This window comes from Chenopodium album, chromosome 21 (assembly GCF_948465745.1).
Source record: "Chenopodium album chromosome 21, dcCheAlbu1.1, whole genome shotgun sequence".
NCBI lineage: Eukaryota > Viridiplantae > Streptophyta > Magnoliopsida > Caryophyllales > Amaranthaceae > Chenopodium > Chenopodium album.
Genome location: NC_137854.1, coordinates 29,212,211 through 29,233,285, shown reverse-complemented (window position 1 = coordinate 29,233,285; position 21,075 = coordinate 29,212,211). Strand labels below are relative to the sequence as shown.

General features: G+C 35.1%; 1 protein-coding gene across 2 annotated transcripts; it reads left to right on the top strand.

Annotated features, from left to right (window-relative positions):
- The first annotated feature begins 1,605 nt into the window (after positions 1 to 1,605).
- LOC145601106 (putative ATP-dependent helicase At3g02060, chloroplastic) lies at positions 1,606 to 20,195 on the top strand. Of its 2 annotated transcripts, XM_081657047.1 has the most exons (15): positions 1,606 to 2,380; positions 3,001 to 3,226; positions 4,927 to 5,172; positions 8,142 to 8,276; positions 13,193 to 13,317; positions 13,763 to 13,902; positions 14,399 to 14,469; positions 15,445 to 15,606; positions 17,159 to 17,245; positions 17,385 to 17,558; positions 17,718 to 17,762; positions 18,222 to 18,578; positions 19,254 to 19,580; positions 19,654 to 19,681; positions 19,829 to 20,195. In XM_081657047.1, exons 1-13 carry the CDS (start codon positions 1,770 to 1,772, stop codon positions 19,353 to 19,355), a joined length of 2,481 nt encoding a protein of 826 aa, XP_081513173.1. In that variant the 5' UTR covers positions 1,606 to 1,769; the 3' UTR covers positions 19,356 to 19,580; positions 19,654 to 19,681; positions 19,829 to 20,195. The 2 variants fall into 2 exon arrangements, with proteins under 2 accessions (XP_081513173.1, XP_081513172.1); XM_081657046.1 differs by having other exon boundaries at positions 19,654 to 20,195.
- Positions 20,196 to 21,075: the final 880 nt, after the last annotated feature.

The window sequence follows — 21,075 nt, the reverse complement described above, 5'->3', positions numbered from 1 at the left end:
ATTCGAATTAGTGCATCTCTTGAAGAGATTCACTACAACATTTTGTGGAAGGAATTGTCTCTTACTTTAGTGATGAATACCTTAGAAAGCCAAATGAAGAAGATCTGGTAAGACTACTAAAAATTGGTGAATGTCGAGGATTTTTGGGCATGCTAGGTTCTATTGATTGCATGCATTGGCGATGGAAAATTTGTCCACTTCGATTAAAAGGTATGTTTTTCTGGAAGACCAGGTAAATTCACATTAATCTTGGAAGCTGTAGCATCATATGATCTTTAGATCTGACATGCTTTTTTTTGGGACACCAGGTAGTCGTAATGATATTAACGTTCTTGATAGATCCCCTTTGTTTAATGATGTTTTTGAAGGTCGTTCACCTTCTATTAACTAAGTTGTAAATGACCATCAATACAATATGGGGTGTTATCTCACAGATAGTATATATCCTAAATGGGGAGCATTTATTCCTACAATATCACTACCACAAAATGAAAAAGAAGGTCTTTTTGCCAAATTACAAGAAGCTAGACGAAAGGATGTTAAGCGTGCTTTTGGAGTATTACAAGCTCGTTTGCAATAATAAGGAATCATGCGCTAGCTCGTGACTCATCAATGTTAGGAAAAATAATGATAGCATGTATCATTATGCACAATATGATCGTTGAAAATGAAAGAGATACGTATAAAACGTATTACGATCCAAATGAATATGATCAAGCTACAAATGCGTTTTCAAGTAATAGAAATACTGAAGAGCCTTTTCAGTTCGAAAATGGCAACAACCGAATTGCATGTTTGCAAACTTATATGTCTAATAGAGCTCGTGTTCGTGATGAAGCTATGCATAAAGCCTTGAAGAAAGACTTAGTTGAACATATGTGGCTCAAATTCGGTGTAAACCATAGGCAAAATAATTTGCGTTAAGCGTTAAAAGTTGTATAATCGTAACATTAAATTATTGTATTTGTACTCAATCATGGTTCGTTGTTATCTTTTAAAGATTGTTGTCATTTGATAGAATATGTATTATTTATTACTATCGAATTTAGTAAAGTTGCAATTATTGTGTATTTCTTAATTATTGTGTATTTTTTAATTAACGATTAATTACTTACTAATTAAATAATATAATGCATTAATTTTAAACATAAGTCATTTTATTTTATTAATGTATGCTAATAATAATTATTAATTTTAATTGATTATTACCAAGTGCATTATTTTTATATGATAGGATTTAAGAGAAATATTGTGTGGCGGGGTTGGGTAAGAGTAAAAGAGAGAAAATGTATAACCAAAAAGTTGTGGTTAACTATTGAAAGACATTGGTTATTAAATGGGTATAAGAGTGGTTATAGGTGAGGTGAAAGATGTGGAAATTATTAAAATAAGCAATAAAACCGTTGTGTTTGCTCTAAAGTGTCATAGTGTGAGAACTGTGAATGCTCTTAACAATTCTGTTGTGGTAAAATAACCTGAACTGTCATTAACGGTTATCAGATTTCTTTTTTTTTTTTTACAAAAGTTATCAGATTTCTAAAATTGGTGATTAGATATTTTGAGCAGCTTTATGTTTCTACTCCACAAATTCTTCACATTATCAGTTTACCTGTATCTCCCTTCCTTCTGCTTAAACCCTCTCAAAACCCCCCATTTTCAATCACCATTTTCTTTCTCCTTCAAAAATGCCAAAACCCATCTTCAATTTCACCTTTCTTTGCTAAAAATCCTCACTTTTTTCACCCAAAACCTTCAATTTTCTAGAATTAATGGCTGCCACAAAGCTCTTCTTCCTCCCAATTTCAGATTTCTGCTTCAAATTGAGCTCATACCCTCAATTACCCACCATCTCTATCAACTTCAAATGCCCGTGTCGCCGCCATTGTCGTAAACCCCAATTATTAATCTGCAATGCTGTTTACACTGAAGGGGGTTCCCGGACCAAATCATCCTTTGGAAAGGAGAAGGTTTCTGACTCAGAATTCGACCCGATTTCGGCCTTAAATGAGAGAATTAGGAGGGATCATGGAACCCGAGACACTACGAAACCGGCCTTGGATTCTAAGGAGGCTGAGAAGTATATTCAGCTTGTGAAACAGCAGCAGCAAAGAGGGTTGGAGAAATTGAAAGGGAAAAATAAGGAAGAAAAAGGAGGAGGAAAAGAAAGTGGTGGGATTAGTTATAAAGTTGATCCTTATACTCTAAAATCTGGGGATTATGTAGTTCATAAGAAAGTTGGTATTGGTAGATTTGTTGGGATTAAATATGATATGCCAAAAGATGGTTCTGAACCAATTGAGTATGTGTTTATTGAGTATGGAGATGGTATGGCTAAGCTTCCTGTTAAGCAGGCGTCGCGTATGCTCTACCGTTATAATCTGTATGGTTTCTTATGATCCATTTTTTTTTTTTTTTTTGAAATTTATTCTTAATTCCTATATTTACTCTTTTCTATTGTTATTGAAATTGGAATGTTAGGAATTTAGAATACAAGTTAGAGTTATTAAACGAATACTCGAATAGGGAAGAACTTGTAGGACAGTACATTATTGAACTTTCTTGAGTTGGGTTTTGCCTGGATATGTAATGTCTTTTAACATTAATACGGGTTGAATGGCATAAGAATTGTAGACCTTCATTTATCTCAGTATCTGAATGTTTTTGCCAGTGGAATATCTGACTTTCTGAGGGTCATGACATAAGGTAATATGCCAGTGTAATTAGCAACTTTGTGAGGGTCACGACTCACGACATACGAAGTATTATCTTGTTCAGACTTTGTTATGTTTAATATTAGTGAAAATTTCGTAGCAATTGTTGTGTCTTTTTGTTTTATTTTGACTTTTGCATGTTACCGCTGTATTCCTTACAACTGCTGGCATTAGTTAATCAAGAGTTTACTCAGAAATTTTAGGCGCCTTTTTTTATGATGATTCTTGTATATCCAGTCTTCCAGGCTCCGGCATTCAATTATTGAGTGTTATGTATCTCCTATTGCAGTCCAAATGAACCAAAAAAGCCACGAACACTCAGTAAACTAAATGACACAAGTGCATGGGAAAAGAGGAGGACCAAAGGAAAGGTTGCAGTCCAGAAAATGGTTGTTGACTTAATGGAATTGTATTTACATAGGCTTAAACAGAAAAGACCTCCGTATCCAAAATGTCTAGCAATGGCTGAGTTTACTTCTCAGTTTCTTTATGAGCCCACACCAGATCAAAAACAGGTAAAACACTTTCTATTACTGGAAAGCCATTCTTTATGCAGCATTACTACTTCTCATTGACAGTTAAATGCAATATAACTTTGTGGCTGTCTGGTTTATGCTGGAACTAGATATCCGTGAGACTATTCATTTCATGAAAGTTAGTTCCCTTGTTAATCTACAAAATGAAATGGTTTATATGTTTGATTAACACTTTAGAATTTTCACTTCTTAGGAATTTGGAGGGTAGGTATGTAAATTAAGCAAAACACATGGGAAAATTGTGGCTTATGAATGGGGGAGTGGGCTAGCCACTTCCCATGGTGTATGGGAATTCTAAATATCCATGTAATATCAACTTACCACAAACCTTTTTCATGTAAACCAAATAACACTCCACATAAGCACGCACTTGGAACTTTGACCATGTCCATTAATGTCAACCAAACAAGACCTAAGGTGTGCTCTATTCACCCGAATTTCACTAATCTTTAAATTTATGAGAACTTATTTGCTTGAATTGAACTTATTTTTAGTTATGAATGCAACTTCGATAGACGGTAGTCCTTATTGGCTTTGATCTAAAATTTTAAACTTAGTGAGGTTACTTTTCATAACTCAAATGATAAGGGTTTGATTTTCTTATTTGAACTTATTATTTTTAATATAAGTTAATTAAGGCGTGGGGAACAAAGGCTATTTCTAATCCTTGAGGCACTTTCACTGGAATTTCCTATTTAATATCCGACCCAGGGTTAATAAACCCCCCCCCCCCCCCCCCCGAAAGGGCTTGTGGCCATATATTTATAAAGTACTGCCGATGGTATTATTAAAAAAATTATAACTAGGTAAAATAGGCATGAGGAAGCTAAGTGAAATATACCTCTTAATCTTTTGGGGCAAGAAAATCTTTCACAAGTTCTTTTTTTTTTTTTTTTTCCATTTTTTTCCTTTTCTTGTGGAGTTGCATCTTATCATTTATCTTGCTTCTTTGGTGTTTGTGGCAATAAGTTACAAATATCAAACCATAGATATTTTTATTAGTTCTAGTTATACAAGAGGTTGTATTGTAGGAAGGGCTTATGTTGGTGGTATGCTGAAATTCATCTGAACTTGTTCAAGATTTCCATTTTGGAGCCTAATGGCCCCTTGAAGGAAAATGCCATTGTTTATAGTGGATCATTGAGGCACGCCAACTACTCTAGCATGCCACATTACCCCTTTTAGACAAAAGGACAATAAACGTCTTGTAATATTTAATCTTGGATATATCGTATACTTGTATAAGTCAAATAACCCAAAATTGGTCTTTATATCCAAGGTTTGTCTTGCTATTGTTAACATTGTCTCAAAACTTAACACAATTTGAGCAGTTGATACCCCAAGTGCTTGAGAGTTAAAAAGTCAAATCAATGCTCTAGTAAATATTCTGGAACTATCAGTTAGGTCTGACCATTTATGAGCTTCTACTACTTTTTTCTTTCCTTCTGGTGTAAGTTGGAATAATTCTTTCTTGGGAGAGGAGGGGGAGGGGGTATTTACTAACTTAGTTTATGCAAGGCCTTATAGATCTAAATCCTTTGCCTCACTACCTCGATGCTGCATATTTATGCTATGTTTTGATGCACACCTCCATTGAATTATAACCATGTCAAAACACAAATGTCATTTCCTGCTTCATGGTTAATACTTCTTGTTAGAGTACTTGACATTTTCTGCAGGCTTTTATTGATGTAGAGAAGGATTTGACAGACAGAGAAACTCCAATGGACAGATTGATATGTGGAGATGTTGGATTTGGCAAGACTGAAGTTGCATTACGTGCAGTCTTTTGTGTTGTTTCAGCAGGAAAGCAGGCAATGGTTCTAGCACCAACTATTGTGTTAGCCAAGCAGCATTTTGATGTGATTTCTGAGCGATTTTCCATGTATCCCAATATCAAGGTTGGACTTCTGAGCAGGTTTCAGGTAGGCCAAGTTGTAATTTTCTTAATATCATAGGAATACATACATATATGTGTATATATATATATATATATATATATATATATACATATATGTATATATACATATATGTATATATACATATATGTACATACATATATGTATATGTACATATATGTATATGTACATATATGTAGGGAGAGGCTCATGTGAGAATACCTCTCTTATGTGAGAACACTTTATATATGAGAACACATATGTTCTAATATGCTAAGGTAAATGTTCTGAAAATAAACTAAACCCATCATCTTCAACCTCAACATTCTCTCTCCTCTCCCCACAACACTATCTAATCTATAGCTCCTCCATCACTACTACCACATGTTCCATAACTTTTACGCTGCCACCTCCACCTCCACCACCAGCCATCATTCTTTCTCTTCTCCCTGCCATCATATCATGTCCACCACTCTCTCTCCTCTCTCACGATGACTATCTTCACCACATGCTCAAGAATTTCGTGTGTTTTGTATCAACTTTTGAACAATTACAATTCAGACTTTAAGTTGTGAAGTTTAATCAAAGGTAAACCGAGCTTAATTGACAACTTTGTATGTGAAATCAATCCAAATCAATCAAATTGGGCAAATTATATAGACTTTGAAATTTCAATGAATTTTAATTGATTTAGAAAACAAAAATTCAATTGTTTTATGCTACATTGAAAATCAAGAATAAACTTATTTCGAATCAATTCGTTGTAAAAATCGATTTTCAATTCGTGTTCTATACTAACGGATTATGTTCGGAAAAAATTTAAGTATGTTCTAAATGTCGTTACATATGTTCTAAAATATGTCGCATATGTTCTAAAAAATATTGCATATGTTCAGATTTGTTTTTTGAGTTCAATGTCTTAAAATTTAAGTATCATGTTCCAATTAAAACTATAGTCTAAAAAGCTAAGTTTATTCTTCTAAGAACTACATATGTGTTAAGAATAATTGAATCTAGGTTTTAAATTTCTAGGAATTTTGTTTTAAAAGCTATGCTACAGAAAGTTAAGTATGATGTTCTAAAAGATGTTTCATATGTTCTAAAAAGCTTTTCTCATGTTCTAAATTTTAAAGTGTTCTCACATAAGTATAGTGTTCTCATATATATAGGTGTTCTCACCGGATCCCTCCCCTATATATATATATATGTATATGTATATATGTAAGTAAAAAGATGTTTCAACAGCATTTATGCTTTTTATTTATGATGTTATCAAATTCCAACTTTACAGGTTGAGCATTGGCTGATATTTAATTAGACATTCAGAGTAAAGTATAATTAGTATTTAAGATATTAGTAAACCTAATACCAATAATTTCAAAGTTAGTGTTTCCCTATTTCTTAGCAGATATAAAATGTTCAACTGACAATCTGAATACTACATGTTTGATTTGCACAATACATTAACATACATGAATTTTTCGCCACTTGTACGCTCAGTTTCTTAAATTTATCTACTGGGCAAGTCACTTTTCTTTCTTATATTCTGCTTCGTTATGCTGTTGCTTTATTGTTAGTTAGGTAGGGGTAATGTATTATTCTGGGAAGGTGTCCATAATTCATACCTTGAACTATTCGGTTGTCATACTTTAGACCATTTATCCTAGCAGATTTGACGGAGTAAAAAAAGAACTACTGTGTCAAGCCGCTTGAAAAAAGAAAGTCTCACTCCAAGAATTCATTGGTGTAAAAGATTGAATGGGATCTGTGAGGTTGGCTTGCAAGTTTGTTTCCCCGCAAAAAGCTCTCCATGCCTACTCTTAAGATCCGCATTTATGAATTGAAAGGCCCGAGGCCTCTGAGTTCGTAATAGGCTGAAGTAATGTTCAGCCTACTCCTAAGGTAGTGTCTGACTTAGAAAGTCTAGATAACGCAGGAAAAGAGATTTTCTTTAGCATGAAGGATAAGCGGTAGTGCCCCCACAGGCCCATACCCGTGATGTACTTCCTTGGCAACCTAACTTTGATAGTCGGGAAGACTTACTTTCTCTCTTTCTACGTTATTTTACCTTGCTCTCATCATCTTATGATGAAAAGCAGGTGAAGTCCTTTTTACCCCTACTCTGGCATTCCCGCTGGCATGCTAAATTGTTAAATGTGAATTTCTTCTCATATTGTACCTTTTCATATTAAAAAATGTAGACATTGTGTGTACAATCGTGGAGATCGGAATATTGGATCAGGAAAGGCCTCTTCATTTGTTCATGACTATGTTTATTCCAGGCACATACTAGGAAATACTATGCCTAAGATTCAGCTTTATGTGACTAGCATCTTCTCTTTCTATTCCTTTTTCATTGGTTTATATAGCTATTTCTCTAAACTCAGGTCCATAACAAACTCTCTGTTCAACTTCCTTGTCCCACTGCCACTTGATGTAAACCAGTGGCTGATGCCTCTGGCCTAGCTCAGTTTATTGAGCATCTTACCAATCTGATAGTCAAAAAATTGCAAGAGCTTTGGGTTGGAGATGTTAGAATTCAATGACCCTACTTTTGGAGACTACAAGAGACCGTGTAAAGGTGGGAAGAAGAGAGGTACCAGACTCTAGTGATTATAGAGGTGAATATGAGAAGCAGGGGTACACTTTACCAATTTACAAGCTAAGGGGAGTAACAAAGGGATGGATTGATGATCAAAGGGATATTTTTGTGGGGGGTGGGGGGTGGGAGGGGCTGAATGAACTGGGTTCCTTGCAGACGGGTTATGAAATATGAATTAGTCGTACGGAGGATCCAAGATATCCGCATGGTGTTGTTATTAAGGAATGGGTTTCCAGATTCTGTAAACTATAAATATCGTTTCTCATTTGCAAAACTGGATTTTTAACTTTTAAACTCTGAAAGAAAACCCCCTAGTAAATATATAAAAAATAACTTGCTGTTACGTACTATATTTAGTTTTATTAGGAAGTTAAACATTGCTTCCTATTTGCAGACCAAAGGAGAAAAGGAGGAATACTTGCGTCAGATAAAAAAGGGTGAACTGGACATTATTGTGGGAACTCATTCACTTCTTGGAAATCGTGTTGTTTATAATAATCTGGGCCTTCTTGTAGTTGATGAGGAGCAGGTTTGGCTCCTTTCTTCTGCTTATCTTTTTGATGATGATTATGTGTTTGCCATCTTCTTTTACATATTTTCATGTGTGCTGTATTCTTCTCTTTCTTCTATGTTGAGGTGGCATATATGACTTGTAGTAGTTTCTCAAATTGGTTATTCAAATTTCTTGTATGCATAGCTACCAATATTTTTGTTCAGTTCTTTGTCAGACCATCTTATTCAACAAGTATCCCATTGCCGATGATGAGGTACTTCATAGGGCATAATAGGAGAGGGAACCTAATTTTTGCTACCTTAACCTTTTGATCAACTCTTCGTTTGATTTACACAATATTTTTTTTTTTGATCTGGTACATAAGAAACTAACATATATGGAGTATTAACATTTTATCTACATTGCAATCTTAAGTTGATAATCTATTTGTTCTTGATCATTTGGTTATATTGAAAATTATTTGGGCTTTCTGTTCCCGCATCTGTATTCTATTATTCTATGTATATGGAAACAGGTAAGGTAGTTATTACGGAGTTGCTAAACTCATTCCTTGATTTTTGACAATGATCAAGATGAGCAAAGTTAAGTTATAATAAAAGTTATTGAAAATTAATCTAAGTATTTCCTTTACTACTGCAATATTGAGTATGGAGTATGATTTTTTAAAAGCACTTTTAGTTGAACAAAGCATGGCCTTTTTATTTTAATTTTTTTTTTTATTTGTTTATTTTTATTATATTTTTATATTATTTACCAATCTAGAGTCCAGCTCCATTTTGTTTGACCTTGATATGTGGTTTTTATGCTGCTATGAGGCCATTGAGGCCTATCTCATTTCCATTACTTTTAAATATTTAAGTGTTCTAAGTTTTTGATTACACATTTTATGTTGCTTGCTGCCCCAGAATCTTGATGGAAACATCAATTGTAATATTCTAAAAGAACACAATTTAAATTCTCCATGTAGAAACACAAATCAAAATTTATTCAAGTACATAAAAAGAGATAAAAGAAGAAAGACAAATTCTTACTGTAGAAGGTATACAATCAATGCAAAATGCTTTCTTCCTCTGTAAATTAACTGGTCATTGCCTATGGAAGCTCTTATTGATAAATGGCAATCATACAAAGATTAAACGGCCGTAGAAGGCTTCTCTACTTAAGCCCTTGGTATTATCTAGCTTGCAACTGACCAATCCATATCTTACCATTCACCTTTATTTATCTATACTAATGCTCTATATTTAATCTATAGTGTCATACTTTTCCATAATACAACCTGAGGAACACTTTCTGCTCTCAAACAGAAGTGTTTTGGAGTCTCTAGGCATGATATATGCATGGTGCAAGTGTAGCCACCTATACTCCAAAGCTTAACTTACTGTTGCCAGCTGTTTTTTTTTTTTTTAAAAAAAAAAAAAAAAAAAAAAAAAATTATATATCTTTCTGTAACACTCTAGTGAGTATTTACTTGTAATAAAATAAGTTCAAGCAACAAAGATTCAATCTTGGGGAGAATAGGCAGCTATTTGATTAATTAGAAAATGGAGTAAACAAGCACAAGAGTAGCTTGAGGCTACTAATCTCAGATTTAGCACCTTTAGGGCACCACTCTCTAGCTCTAAGACAAGAGGCAAGGAAGGATATTGGCATGGTGAAGTGTGTCAAAGATAAGAACCAAATGGTCCTAGTGCAAGAGGAGGGCATCAAGGACAGGTGGAAGGGGTACTTCGATGAATTATTTAATGGAAGTAATGGAGTTGTGATAGGAGATACCTCTATGAGTGATGAAGAAATCAACATGGAGTATGTGCGAAGGATTAGGAGAGTAGAGGTGGAGATTGCACTGAGGAAGATGAAACCTAAGAAGGCGGTTGGCCCTGATGGGGTACCGATAGAGGTGTGGAGGTGTTTGGGTAAGATTGGTATTGATTGGTTAACAAACCTTTTCAACAAGATATGGACGGCTACAAGGATCCCACAAGATTGGAGGAAGAGCACCTTGGTCCCGGTTTATAAAAACAAAGGAGACGCTCAAGATTGTTCTAACTATCGAGGAATTAAGCTTATGAGCCATACTATGAAGTTGTGGGAAAGGGTGATTGAACAAAGGTTGAGGGCATGCACAAGCATTTCAGATAACCAATTTGGTTTTATGCCTGGGAGATCTACTATGGAGGCAATCCATTTGATAAGACAAATGATGGAGTTTTATAGGGTAAAGAAGAAAGATCTTCATATGGTCTTTATTGATTTAGAGAAGGCATATGACAAGGTGCCAAGAGAGATACTTTGGTGGGCAATGTTGAAGAAAGGTATCCCACGAAGGTATGTAGACCTAGTTAAGGATATGTATCGGGATGTGTCAACAAATGTGAGGACATGCGGAGGGTTGACAAAAGATTTCCCTATTACAATCGGATTGCATCAAGGGTCTGCATTAAGCCCTTTTCTTTTTGCAACGGTTCTAGATGAATTAACTAGACCAATTCAAGATGAGGTTCCATGGTGTATGCTGTTCGCAGATGATATCGTTTTGGTGGATGAGACTAAGGATGGGGTTAATGTCAAGTTGGAGCAATGGAGGCAAAGGTTGGAATCTAGAGGGTTTAAGCTAAGTCGGAGTAAGACTGAATATTTGGTATGTCGTTTTGGCACTCAGAGGGGGACACGCAATGAAGTGGTGAGTTTGGATGGAAAGGATTTGACCATGAGTGAATGTTTTAAGTACCTAGGGTCGATCATCCAGAAGAATGGTGACATTGATCAAGACGTGACCCACAGGATTAAGTCAGGGTGGCTTAAATGGAGAGCGGCCACGGGAGTGTTATGCGACCGCAGCATTCCCTTAAAGTTGAAGGGAAAATTCTACAGGACTGCCATACGACCAGTGTTGCTCTATGGTACAGAATGTTGGGCTTCTAAGAAAGAGCATATTAAAAAGATGGAGGTTACGGAAATGCGCATGTTAAGGTGGATGTGTGGAAACACTTTAAGAGATAGAATCAGAAATGAGGTTATTCGCAAGAAAGTAGGTGTGGCGAGCATTGTAGATAAACTAAGGGAAAATCGTCTGCGTTGGTTTGGACATGTAAGACGGAGACCCGAGGGTGCACCGGTGCGAAGAGTGGAAGAGTGGGACCATGGAGGGATTAAACGAGGAAGAGGGAGACCAAAGATGACTTGGTTGGAAGGAGTGAGGAAGGATATGAAGTGCATGGATTTACGTGAGGATGAAGTTTTGGATCGTAAGGGATGGAGGAGAAAGATTTATGTTGATGACTACACGGAATAATCAAATTTGGTTCATGTTAGCCGACCCCACTTTTGGGATTAAGGCTTTGATTGATTGATTGATTGCCTAACTAGCACATCCTACCCTCCCTTTCTTATATACACATAATCTGCCAAAAGAAGGAAAACAACAAAAGTTGTTACTGCAGCTGTCAAAGCTCCTCCCTGATTGCTTGGTGACTGCTCTGCTTGGTGACTGCCCTGCTGTCCATTCCTGACATTCCCATTTGCTGACCTCTCTTCCTCCTTCTTGCATAAGTAATCAAGCCACTGCCCTTGTTGAGCATTGTATCCGTTACACTTTCTCATTATACATTAAAATTTCTGCTAGTACAGCGGATTTCCAATCAACGGTGTACAATAAAACAAATATCAATGAAACCACTTTCAAAGTGGATGTGGGTCAATGTCTCAGGATTGCTGTCACACAAAAGAAGATTTCTCGTCACAAATATATGTGGCAGCAAGTCTTGTTCTTGAATTCAGTTATTGGAAGATAGCCAGCTAGCAAATTATGGCTTGATTGTGTTCAAGAGCTCTATGCCAAAAATCCATCTGCTTCATGCAAATAAAATATTTTTATATGTCTTTCTCATTATACATTAAAATTTCTGCAAGTACAGCGGATTTCCAATAATCTGTGTACAATAAAACAAATATCAATGAAACCACTTTCAAAGTGGATGTGGGTCAATGTCTCAGGATTGCTGTCACACAAAAGAAGATTTCTCGTCACAAATATATGTGGCAGCAAGTCTTGTTCTTGAATTCAGTTATTGGAAGATAGCCAGCTAGCAAATTATGGCTTGATTGTGTTCAAGAGCTCTATGCCAAAAATCCATCTGCTTCATGCAAATAAAATATTTTTATATGTCTTTCTCATTATACATTAAAATTTCTGCAAGTATAGCGGATTTCCAATAATCTGTGTACAATAAAACAAATATCAATGAAACCACTTTCAAAGTGGATGTGGGTCAATGTCTGAAGATTGCTGTCACACAAAAGAAGATTTCTTGTCACAAATAGATGTGGCAGCAAGTCTTGTTCTTGAATTCAGTTATTTCAAGATAGCCAGCTAGCAAATTATGGCTTGATTGGGTTCAAGAGCTCTATGCCAAAAATCCATCTGCTTCATTCAACTTTTGAGTGGATACCTTAAATTCTAATGTTAGTGTCGTTGTTTATAGGCCTTTTGGATGTGCAAATCACTTTGTACCAAATAACCCGTATTATTCATGTCCTCAGAGCTAATTATCAGCTTTCAATGCAAGTTGCCAACCATACTTACCTGCATGAGTCATAATCCATGTAGTTGCTTCCTTAAAGAAGAACCTGATGTAATGATATAAATATTTCATGCCTGTCAAATGCATTGAAGGATAGCAAGATTTCATACCCTCCTAGAACCCAAAATTCGTAGAATGTAAAGTTTGTCACTAATGAAGTTATTATGTACAGTTTCCATAGTACAACTGTTTAATCGAGATTGCTTTATACATGGAATTTAAGTACTGTCTGAATTTTTGAATCTTGAATACTTTTTAATTTATCTATTTGCAAGGAATGATAAATCCCTCTGATATATGTGTGGATCTACTGTTACAGTGATGATGCAATATTTCTTTGCTTTACAGAGGTTTGGAGTCAAGCAGAAGGAGAAGATCGCTTCCTTCAAAACCTCAGTTGATGTTCTCACACTATCAGCAACACCAATACCACGAACACTTTATCTAGCTTTGACAGGGTTTCGTGATGCAAGGTTTGTTTTCACTTTGAGTACTATCAAAAACAGTTACTTCAATATAAATACAAGTAGCTATAAACTGTATATGTATATACTGTTCTTTGTGTTTCTCTATATTTTTCATGAAATTGACACTGACTGAATGCTTTGATTGGTCTCAAGTGAAAGTTTCCAAAATAGAAGTATATATCTTAGACTTTTCTGTAGTTTGCATGATCACTTTTTAAGTTTAGATGCTTCGGATCAGACTTTCAAATATAAGGGTCTGATAAATACACAAGGGAGAGGTCCTCAGCCCATGTGTGACTAAACTACTTTCAGTTTTAGAATCAACTCCCTTTTCCTGTATCTCTTCTGTAGGGAAGAAGAAGGAAAACATGTAGATATTCTGTAGAATGTAGCTTCTATCTCTACAGAACCTTTCCTGGTCAGCTTGATAACCTATATGGTTTGTCTGCAGTTTAATCTCAACCCCTCCTCCAGAGAGAGTCCCAATCAAGACACAGCTCTCAGCTTTCAGTAAAGAGAATGTAGTATCAGCTATTAAATATGAGCTGGATAGAGACGGCCAAGTCTTTTATGTTCTTCCTCGTATAAAAGGTGAAACAAGATTCTTTTCTTCAGTCAGATGTCTGTTCTAGTAGAAAGGGATAATTATATTAAAAACATCTGAAAAGGACTAGTAGCTACATAGTATTAAATTTTAAAAGTTCTAGTGGGTTTATGGATTGTCTGCATAAGGTGATAATGGTAAAGAGTGAACTTAAATAAGTATTTGACAAAATAGCAAGCAGAACAGAGAAAGTGTAACAAAAGATTATGTACAGAATTGATTCATAAATGTACATAAGTGCACACTAACTCTATTTGTACAGATTTTTAGGTGTTTGTGCCATAAATTGCAAGTAATGGAAGGGTTTTCAACATTTTTTTCGTATAGTTGTATTTGTCATATAGGGCTATCCACCAAAAACAATTGAAAAGGAGCTGTGAATTAGCACTGTTGATATGATAGTCAAAAACTTTGCTTTATGTGTAGATATCTTATCTGGGTTTGGCTGTTTGTATGAAATTTTGAGCTATTACTATATTGCAGGACTTGAGGAAGTCATGGGTTTTCTTGAACAGTCCTTTCCAGATGTTGAAATAGCCATTGCTCATGGAAAGGTATTTCATCACGTATTTTTCTTTATTTTATTTACCCTTTTACCTTCAGTTGATGTTTACTTTTCTTGTAATTTTATTTTACAAAGTCAAAAATTTGTCTCTCCGGAGAGATCTTTTAGGTGTGCAATAAATCCTATAATGAAGATAAAGGAGCTTAATGAGATTAGAATTGAAAATCTTCCAAGTCACTATAAATAAACTTTAAAAAGTGAGAATGTCTACTATTCATTTTGGGAAATATCAACTGTTCCATAATTGTGTTTTATTTATAGTGACATGGAAGATTTTAATACGTTATCCCCTATAAACTGTTTGGGAAAATATGAAAACTGAGTATTGTATTTTAAATTTTTCATACGTTATCCCCTATAAACTGTTCCACAATTAATCTACATACAATTACATACTTGCACAATTAATGAACACTAGCACAAGCAATATTTTACAAGTATAATACTAACAGATATTCATCATCTACACATTAACCATAATTAAATTACAACAAGTACTTGGCAGAATTGGGTTGTCACACAACATAATTTAAGCAAAACGATTATCATTAATGCAAAATCCATAAATATTAATCCCAAATTGGGCTATTGTGCGTGATGGCACAGCTAGTTCTTGGAAAAGTATGATGGATCAAAATCACTTTTTATATCTGAAAGAGATAACCTTGCATGAATGAACAGTGGACACTGGAGTGCATTTGAACAGTTATTGGTGAAGTTTTAAGTGAGATATTCATCTGAAATTGGGAATGGCGCATCTTGATAATTAAAAACAATATGCTTTTCAGATATTCTAGGCCGGTTCTGGAACTCTTTTTCCATTAAGCTCCAGTTTGGGAATTACTTGTGCCTCAGTTTGGTCTGATTTCCTGTCGTATGATGATATGCATACTATGCACCTGTGCTTATTATTCTAATCAATTGGTGTTTGCATCTCACATTTTGCATCCACTCTTAATTGCAGCAATACTCGAAACAGCTTGAAGAAACAATGGAAAGCTTTGCCATTGGAAAAACTAAAATTCTTATATGTACGAATATAGTGGAAAGTGGATTAGACATCCAAAATGCAAACACTATTATTATTCAGGATGTTCAGCAATTTGGACTTGCACAGCTATATCAGGCATGTTACTTTCTGCCCAAACTCTGTACTAAGTATTTATTTAAAAGTTCTAGACATTAAGGGATGTCTCTATCTATCTGTGATTGTTCAATTTGTATTGGTGAATAGCTAACACTATATTAGATAATAGAGTTTGCAAGTAACGATCATGGCTAGTAGATATAATAGATTTTTTTTTTTTTTTTATTATATTTTATTTATTTTTTTCTTATTTTTGGTGGGGTGGGGTTGTGGGGGTGGTGGTGGTGGTGGAGGAGGGGTGGTTAGAACCCTCTACAAAATAAGTTTCTGCATCAGAAGTTAGGGTATCAGTCACCCATTCCACACATGTCTTGTTTCTAGTAAATGGTTGAGGAGGAGAACCCTAAAAGGAGACAATCTTCTTATTAGTGGAGTTTTACAAGTTGTTAAAGTGGTTTTACAATATTTCTAAAGCTCTTGGTGCTTCTGGGATTGTTACGACTTTATGGGAGTAAAAAATAAATAAAAAATAAAAAACTATTCACAAACCTTATAGCAGCCCTCTTTTCCCTCAGTTATATCATTTGTATTTGCTCCATAATTACCATGTTTGGAATTAATTGTACTATTTACATTTTCAAAGACCACTAAATGATAGGTAGTCAAAAGAGCTCTTTTTACTAATTATAGGTCATAAATCAATAAGCCAAGTGAAAAGTTCTAGGGTCTGCATGTGGTATTTATTCGAGTCCTGTAAATGTAAATTTTTTCTTAGTTGCTTTAGTTGATCCCCTCAAATTCTAGCTTCATTTGTTGGAAACTTCTTTTGGAAGTCGAGGGATGCTCTAACAGCAAAAGTTGGTATTGGTTCTTTGACCATATTATTGCTTTCTTTTCCGTGCTAGTATTGAGTCTTATTCACAATTTTTTTACCCTTTGACATGGCCATTTATCTTTAGAGAAGGTTACTTGGGCTTGACCTTTAGAGTTCACGTGTTGGCTATAGCTCTATTCAAGGGGTTTGGTGAGCGCAAGGAGAAAAAGTGCCATGGTGCAATGCTTTCATGGCAATTTTATGGTGTTTGGTTGGAGCAAAATTGCTGTGTCTTTTCTTTTTATTTGATGTCTTCTGGTTTGTTGTGGGACAGTCACTCATTTAGCATTGTTATGGGCCAACATGTCTGAGACTTTCAAAAGTTAAATCAGTTGGTGAGTTTCAAAGAGATTGGGTAACGCTAATCTCTAATTAGTCTTCCTGTTGATAGGACAGCTTGTCCTTATTTCATGTCAGCTAACCTCATTGTACAGTGTACATTTTTCAGTTGTCTTTTTTTATTTACATGAGAATGGATGGTATAGGTTTCTGACTTTGCAGATTAATAGGTTTCTTCTGTTAGCTGTTTGTAAGGGATGAACGAATTAAGAGTTATTGATTGAAAGCAATTTGTCTTTAGTGCTTGATAGGAATTCACCTTTAACAACTTATATTTTGGATAATTCATATACATTACTGTGGAAAATGTATGTATGTATGTACTACTATCTTTCTTACTGATTCTTTATCTTTGTCACCCCAATTCCAACTCAACAGCTGCGAGGAAGGGTTGGGAGATCAGATAAGGAAGCTTACGCATACCTATTTTACCCAGATAAATCTCTGCTGTCTGATCAAGCACTGGTTTGTCTAATTACCCTTGTCGCAACCTGAGTTTGATTTTTTGAAACCTCTAAAGTCGTTCAATCATTGTTATTTGTATCAACATTTTTTCTAAATTTCAAGTTGCAGTTACTAAGATGAATTTCACTTACACCTGTAGGAGAGACTTTCAGCCCTTGAAGAGTGTCGTGAACTTGGTCAAGGCTTTCAGCTTGCTGAAAGAGACATGGGAATTAGAGGTTTTGGTAATATATTTGGTGAGCAGCAAACAGGTGATGTAGGAAATGTGGGCATCGACCTCTTTTTCGAGATGCTTTTTGAGAGCTTATCCAAGGTACTCTGTCTAATCTACCTATAATTTTTGTATCATGCTTTTGACCTATTGTTGAAAAATAATTTTCCCTTGTTTCAACTAGGTTTTGTTTAGATAGCCAACCTTGAGAACCCTTTGGCTTTGCTTATTGTGAACTATGATTCTGGCCTTGTTTCACAGGTTGAAGAACACCGGATTAGATCTATTCCTTATCAAGATGTTCAGGTACTAAATATCGTGTAATGATGTTTATTAACAGATAAAATGTGTGAGTGCTTCAACTTCTTAAAATAAGGCAGATTTTTGCTTAAAGAACAAGCAAAAATTGACACACAAGATTCAATAAGTGGTTTAAAGATAATTTCATCACAAGATTAATTGATAGTGTACTTACACTTGTGACTTTCTGAGCAGTGGTCTTAATAAGAATTAGAAATAGTTTCATTCCTGCAAAAGCACCAATACCTTAAAATTCCATTTCAGAAAGCAACCCTAAGGATGACAACAAAATGCAATATTTCCAGTTAATTGGTGTATGAGATTCAAGCATTTATAATAGCATCCAGTAATAAGACCATGTCAAAATTCGTTATTTGATTGATGACAAGCAATTTATGATCCAATTATTCACAATTCTATCCTTATCTGATTTCTAACTTGCTTCTCTTAAATTTTCCATTCCAGCTTGATATAAATGTCAATCCTCATCTCTCTTCTGAGTACATAAATTATCTAGAGAATCCCATGGAATTAATAAATGATGCTGAGAAGGCAGCAGAGAAGGACATCTTGAGTTTAGTTAAATTTACAGAGGATTTGCGGCGACAGTATGGAAAAGAGCCTAACTCAATGGAAATTCTATTAAAGAAACTCTATGTGAAAAGAATGGCAGCAGACCTTGGGATTAACCGAATTTATGTCATTGGAAGGATAGTTGCCATGGAAACAAACATGTCTAAAGATGTATTCAGGATGATCAAGGACTCTATGGCTTCTGATGTTTTGCGTACTTCACTTGTGTATGATAATGGACAAATTAAGGTAAGTGTTTTATTCAGGCCTGTTATCAACTGTGCTTTCTCTGAAGATTTAAACCTGTAGAACTTTTTTATTTAGATCATCTGCGTACCTATTGTTTCATGCCATTATGCTACCTTTTCATTAGAAATTCCCTCTTTTATGACTAGTACGTATTTTAGAGGGTTTATCATACAAAACTTCCAGCAGAGTGATTGTCATATCATGGACTTCATTGAAGATACTGTCTGACCTTTGTTGATTACTTCTCTGTTGAAAAGCAGAGAAGTTACCATAAGTTACTTGTTTTTGTTCAGTGAAGATGGAAGTTAGATGGAAAATTTGACCTGGGATGAAAAATGAAAAGCTATATTGTACACCAATCTACTTATAACTATATTTGTTCATATTATCTAATACATTTGCAAGAAATAAGAAATATATGAAGGGATAAAAAAAAGAAAAGCATGGTGGGAAAATCTTAGGAAAGATGAGCTATCTACCTTACCATATTTATCCTAGAACAAGCATCTTTTAAACTTATGTGTTATCTAAGGTGGTAATGATTGTATGAAATAATTAGTTGGTGGACAATGCTCTCCTTATTGCCTCTTTTGTAACTTGTCTGACTGCAACATGCTGCCATTGTCTCTTTTTTTTTTTTTCTTTTTTTTTTTTTTCTTTTTTTGGGTCTGACAGACTGAACTACTTCTGGAGCTACCAAGGGAGCAACTTCTCAATTGGATCTTTCAGTGCTTAGGAGAACTGCATGCTTCTTTGCCAGCCCTTATCAAATACTAGTGCTTTGGCGTCTGTGATATTGTTTCATTGTTGGGATTTTCGCTCACCTTAAAGGGAGAGAAGTACAACAGTATAAGGAACCTTGTTCACTGTGGCTTCAATTTTCTAAACCCTTCTGTGTTCGAGAAGCTGCTGATTATATTGATCAAAGAAACATTTTCAAAAAACAACCATACACAGACAATCTGTATATACCAAGTTATACTTGGCAGGAAAACTAACCAGGTAAATTTCTTCTCAGGTGCCTCTTTTTTTAGGTTTTTCTTCTCATACTGATCCTGATAGCTGCATGTTGCAGAATTGCTGACCAGTTTATGTAAAACGTGGTAACAACCCAACTTGATATGTAGCTGTTTGCAGCAAATTACTTCATTATAAAGGATGCAGGAATCCAGTGGGTAAAAGGTGCATCAGTGTTCTCTTTGGCCAATCATAATTCTTTCTTTCTCACCCCATTTTCTTCCGATTTTCAGCTGGTAAAATCTTGGTGTCTAAGAAGTAGGTTGGTGCTGCGGTATTGCAAATTAATGGTTATAAGATCTTGCGAATTGCAAATCAAAGAGGGTGATCTTCACTTGGTCTAATTAAGCATGATTTTATCTCAAGCAGAAATAGAAGCATTTTGAAATAGATAATAACTTCTATTTGGCTGTAAGTAGATGGTCAATTATTTTATTTTTTTTTTCCGGTTATTAGTGGCTATCTGATTCTTTATGTTGATTCGTATAGATGTTTGGTAGTCATGAAAATCTCTTAGCTGCTAGGTTGTATAAATGACAACTTATTGATATGATTTGTCGTTGAGTACCTTTATCAATAAAACTGGTGTATTTTGGATAAGGCGATATTCTTCTCCAATTTGAGTTTTGCTCACGTCTCGGATGAATTCAAGGACATATTCAAAAAAAATTTCACCGCTAGTCAAAATTGTTTGTGGACTCCGAACAGCTATTGCAACGGAACCTAATAAGATAGCAATTACAACCCAAGAAGTTATAAGTACCTGGCCGTGGATTTGGAAATTGTTTATTTGCCAATAGAAATGTTGACCCACTTCCACACCAGATTTATCATATAACCCCTTTAGCTGGTTGATTGAATACGATAGAATATTCATATTGTCCTCTGACAGAAATATAACTTTTTTTTTTATTCAACGAACTCTTTCTCGATTTGGCTACTTTAATTTTAATTTTCTATTTTGGATACTGATTCATTCCATAATATATCATACTATTTTTAAATATTTTTTGAGATTCAAGATCTAGTGACCGATTTAAAGTTTAGGAAGTCGGTTTTTGATATTATTATGAATCAGGGGTTTCTTATATAGCTAGAACGACCTTCTGTGGACACCTTAAAATGTCTCCCGATACCTAACCCGATGATGAACAACCTTTCACCGCCTGGTCGGGTGAAGTATTTAATCTCGAAAGTTCTTAAAATCCATGTTTAGTCAACAAATCAGTCAAACCATTAATTCAAACTCGGTCCTTCTCATATTCTAGCCCAAATCTTTTTAATTCATTTCGTGTTATTTATTAAATAATAAAACCCTACGCTTGAAATTAATCCGGAATAGTTGAAACATCGCATAAAATATCACATTATTAGTCATTAAGCAAAGAATGAAATGAATCTGGATTGATTTCAGGAAAACATGTGCACCATGTCACGGCAGACACACCGCGTCACGGGTTTCCGCGCCACGTCGCGGCAC

What these genes read in the sequence shown, in the direction of transcription:
- LOC145601106 (XM_081657047.1), top strand. Translation starts at nt 1,770, where the DNA reads ATGGCTGCCACAAAGCTCTTCTTCCTCCCAATTTCAGATTTCTGCTTC. An exon ending in CCACACCAGATCAAAAACAG is followed by an intron (nt 3,227 to 4,926) that starts GTAAAACACTTT and finishes CATTTTCTGCAG; the next exon opens with GCTTTTATTGATGTAGAGAA. An exon ending in TTGTAGTTGATGAGGAGCAG is followed by an intron (nt 8,277 to 13,192) that starts GTTTGGCTCCTT and finishes TTTGCTTTACAG; the next exon opens with AGGTTTGGAGTCAAGCAGAA.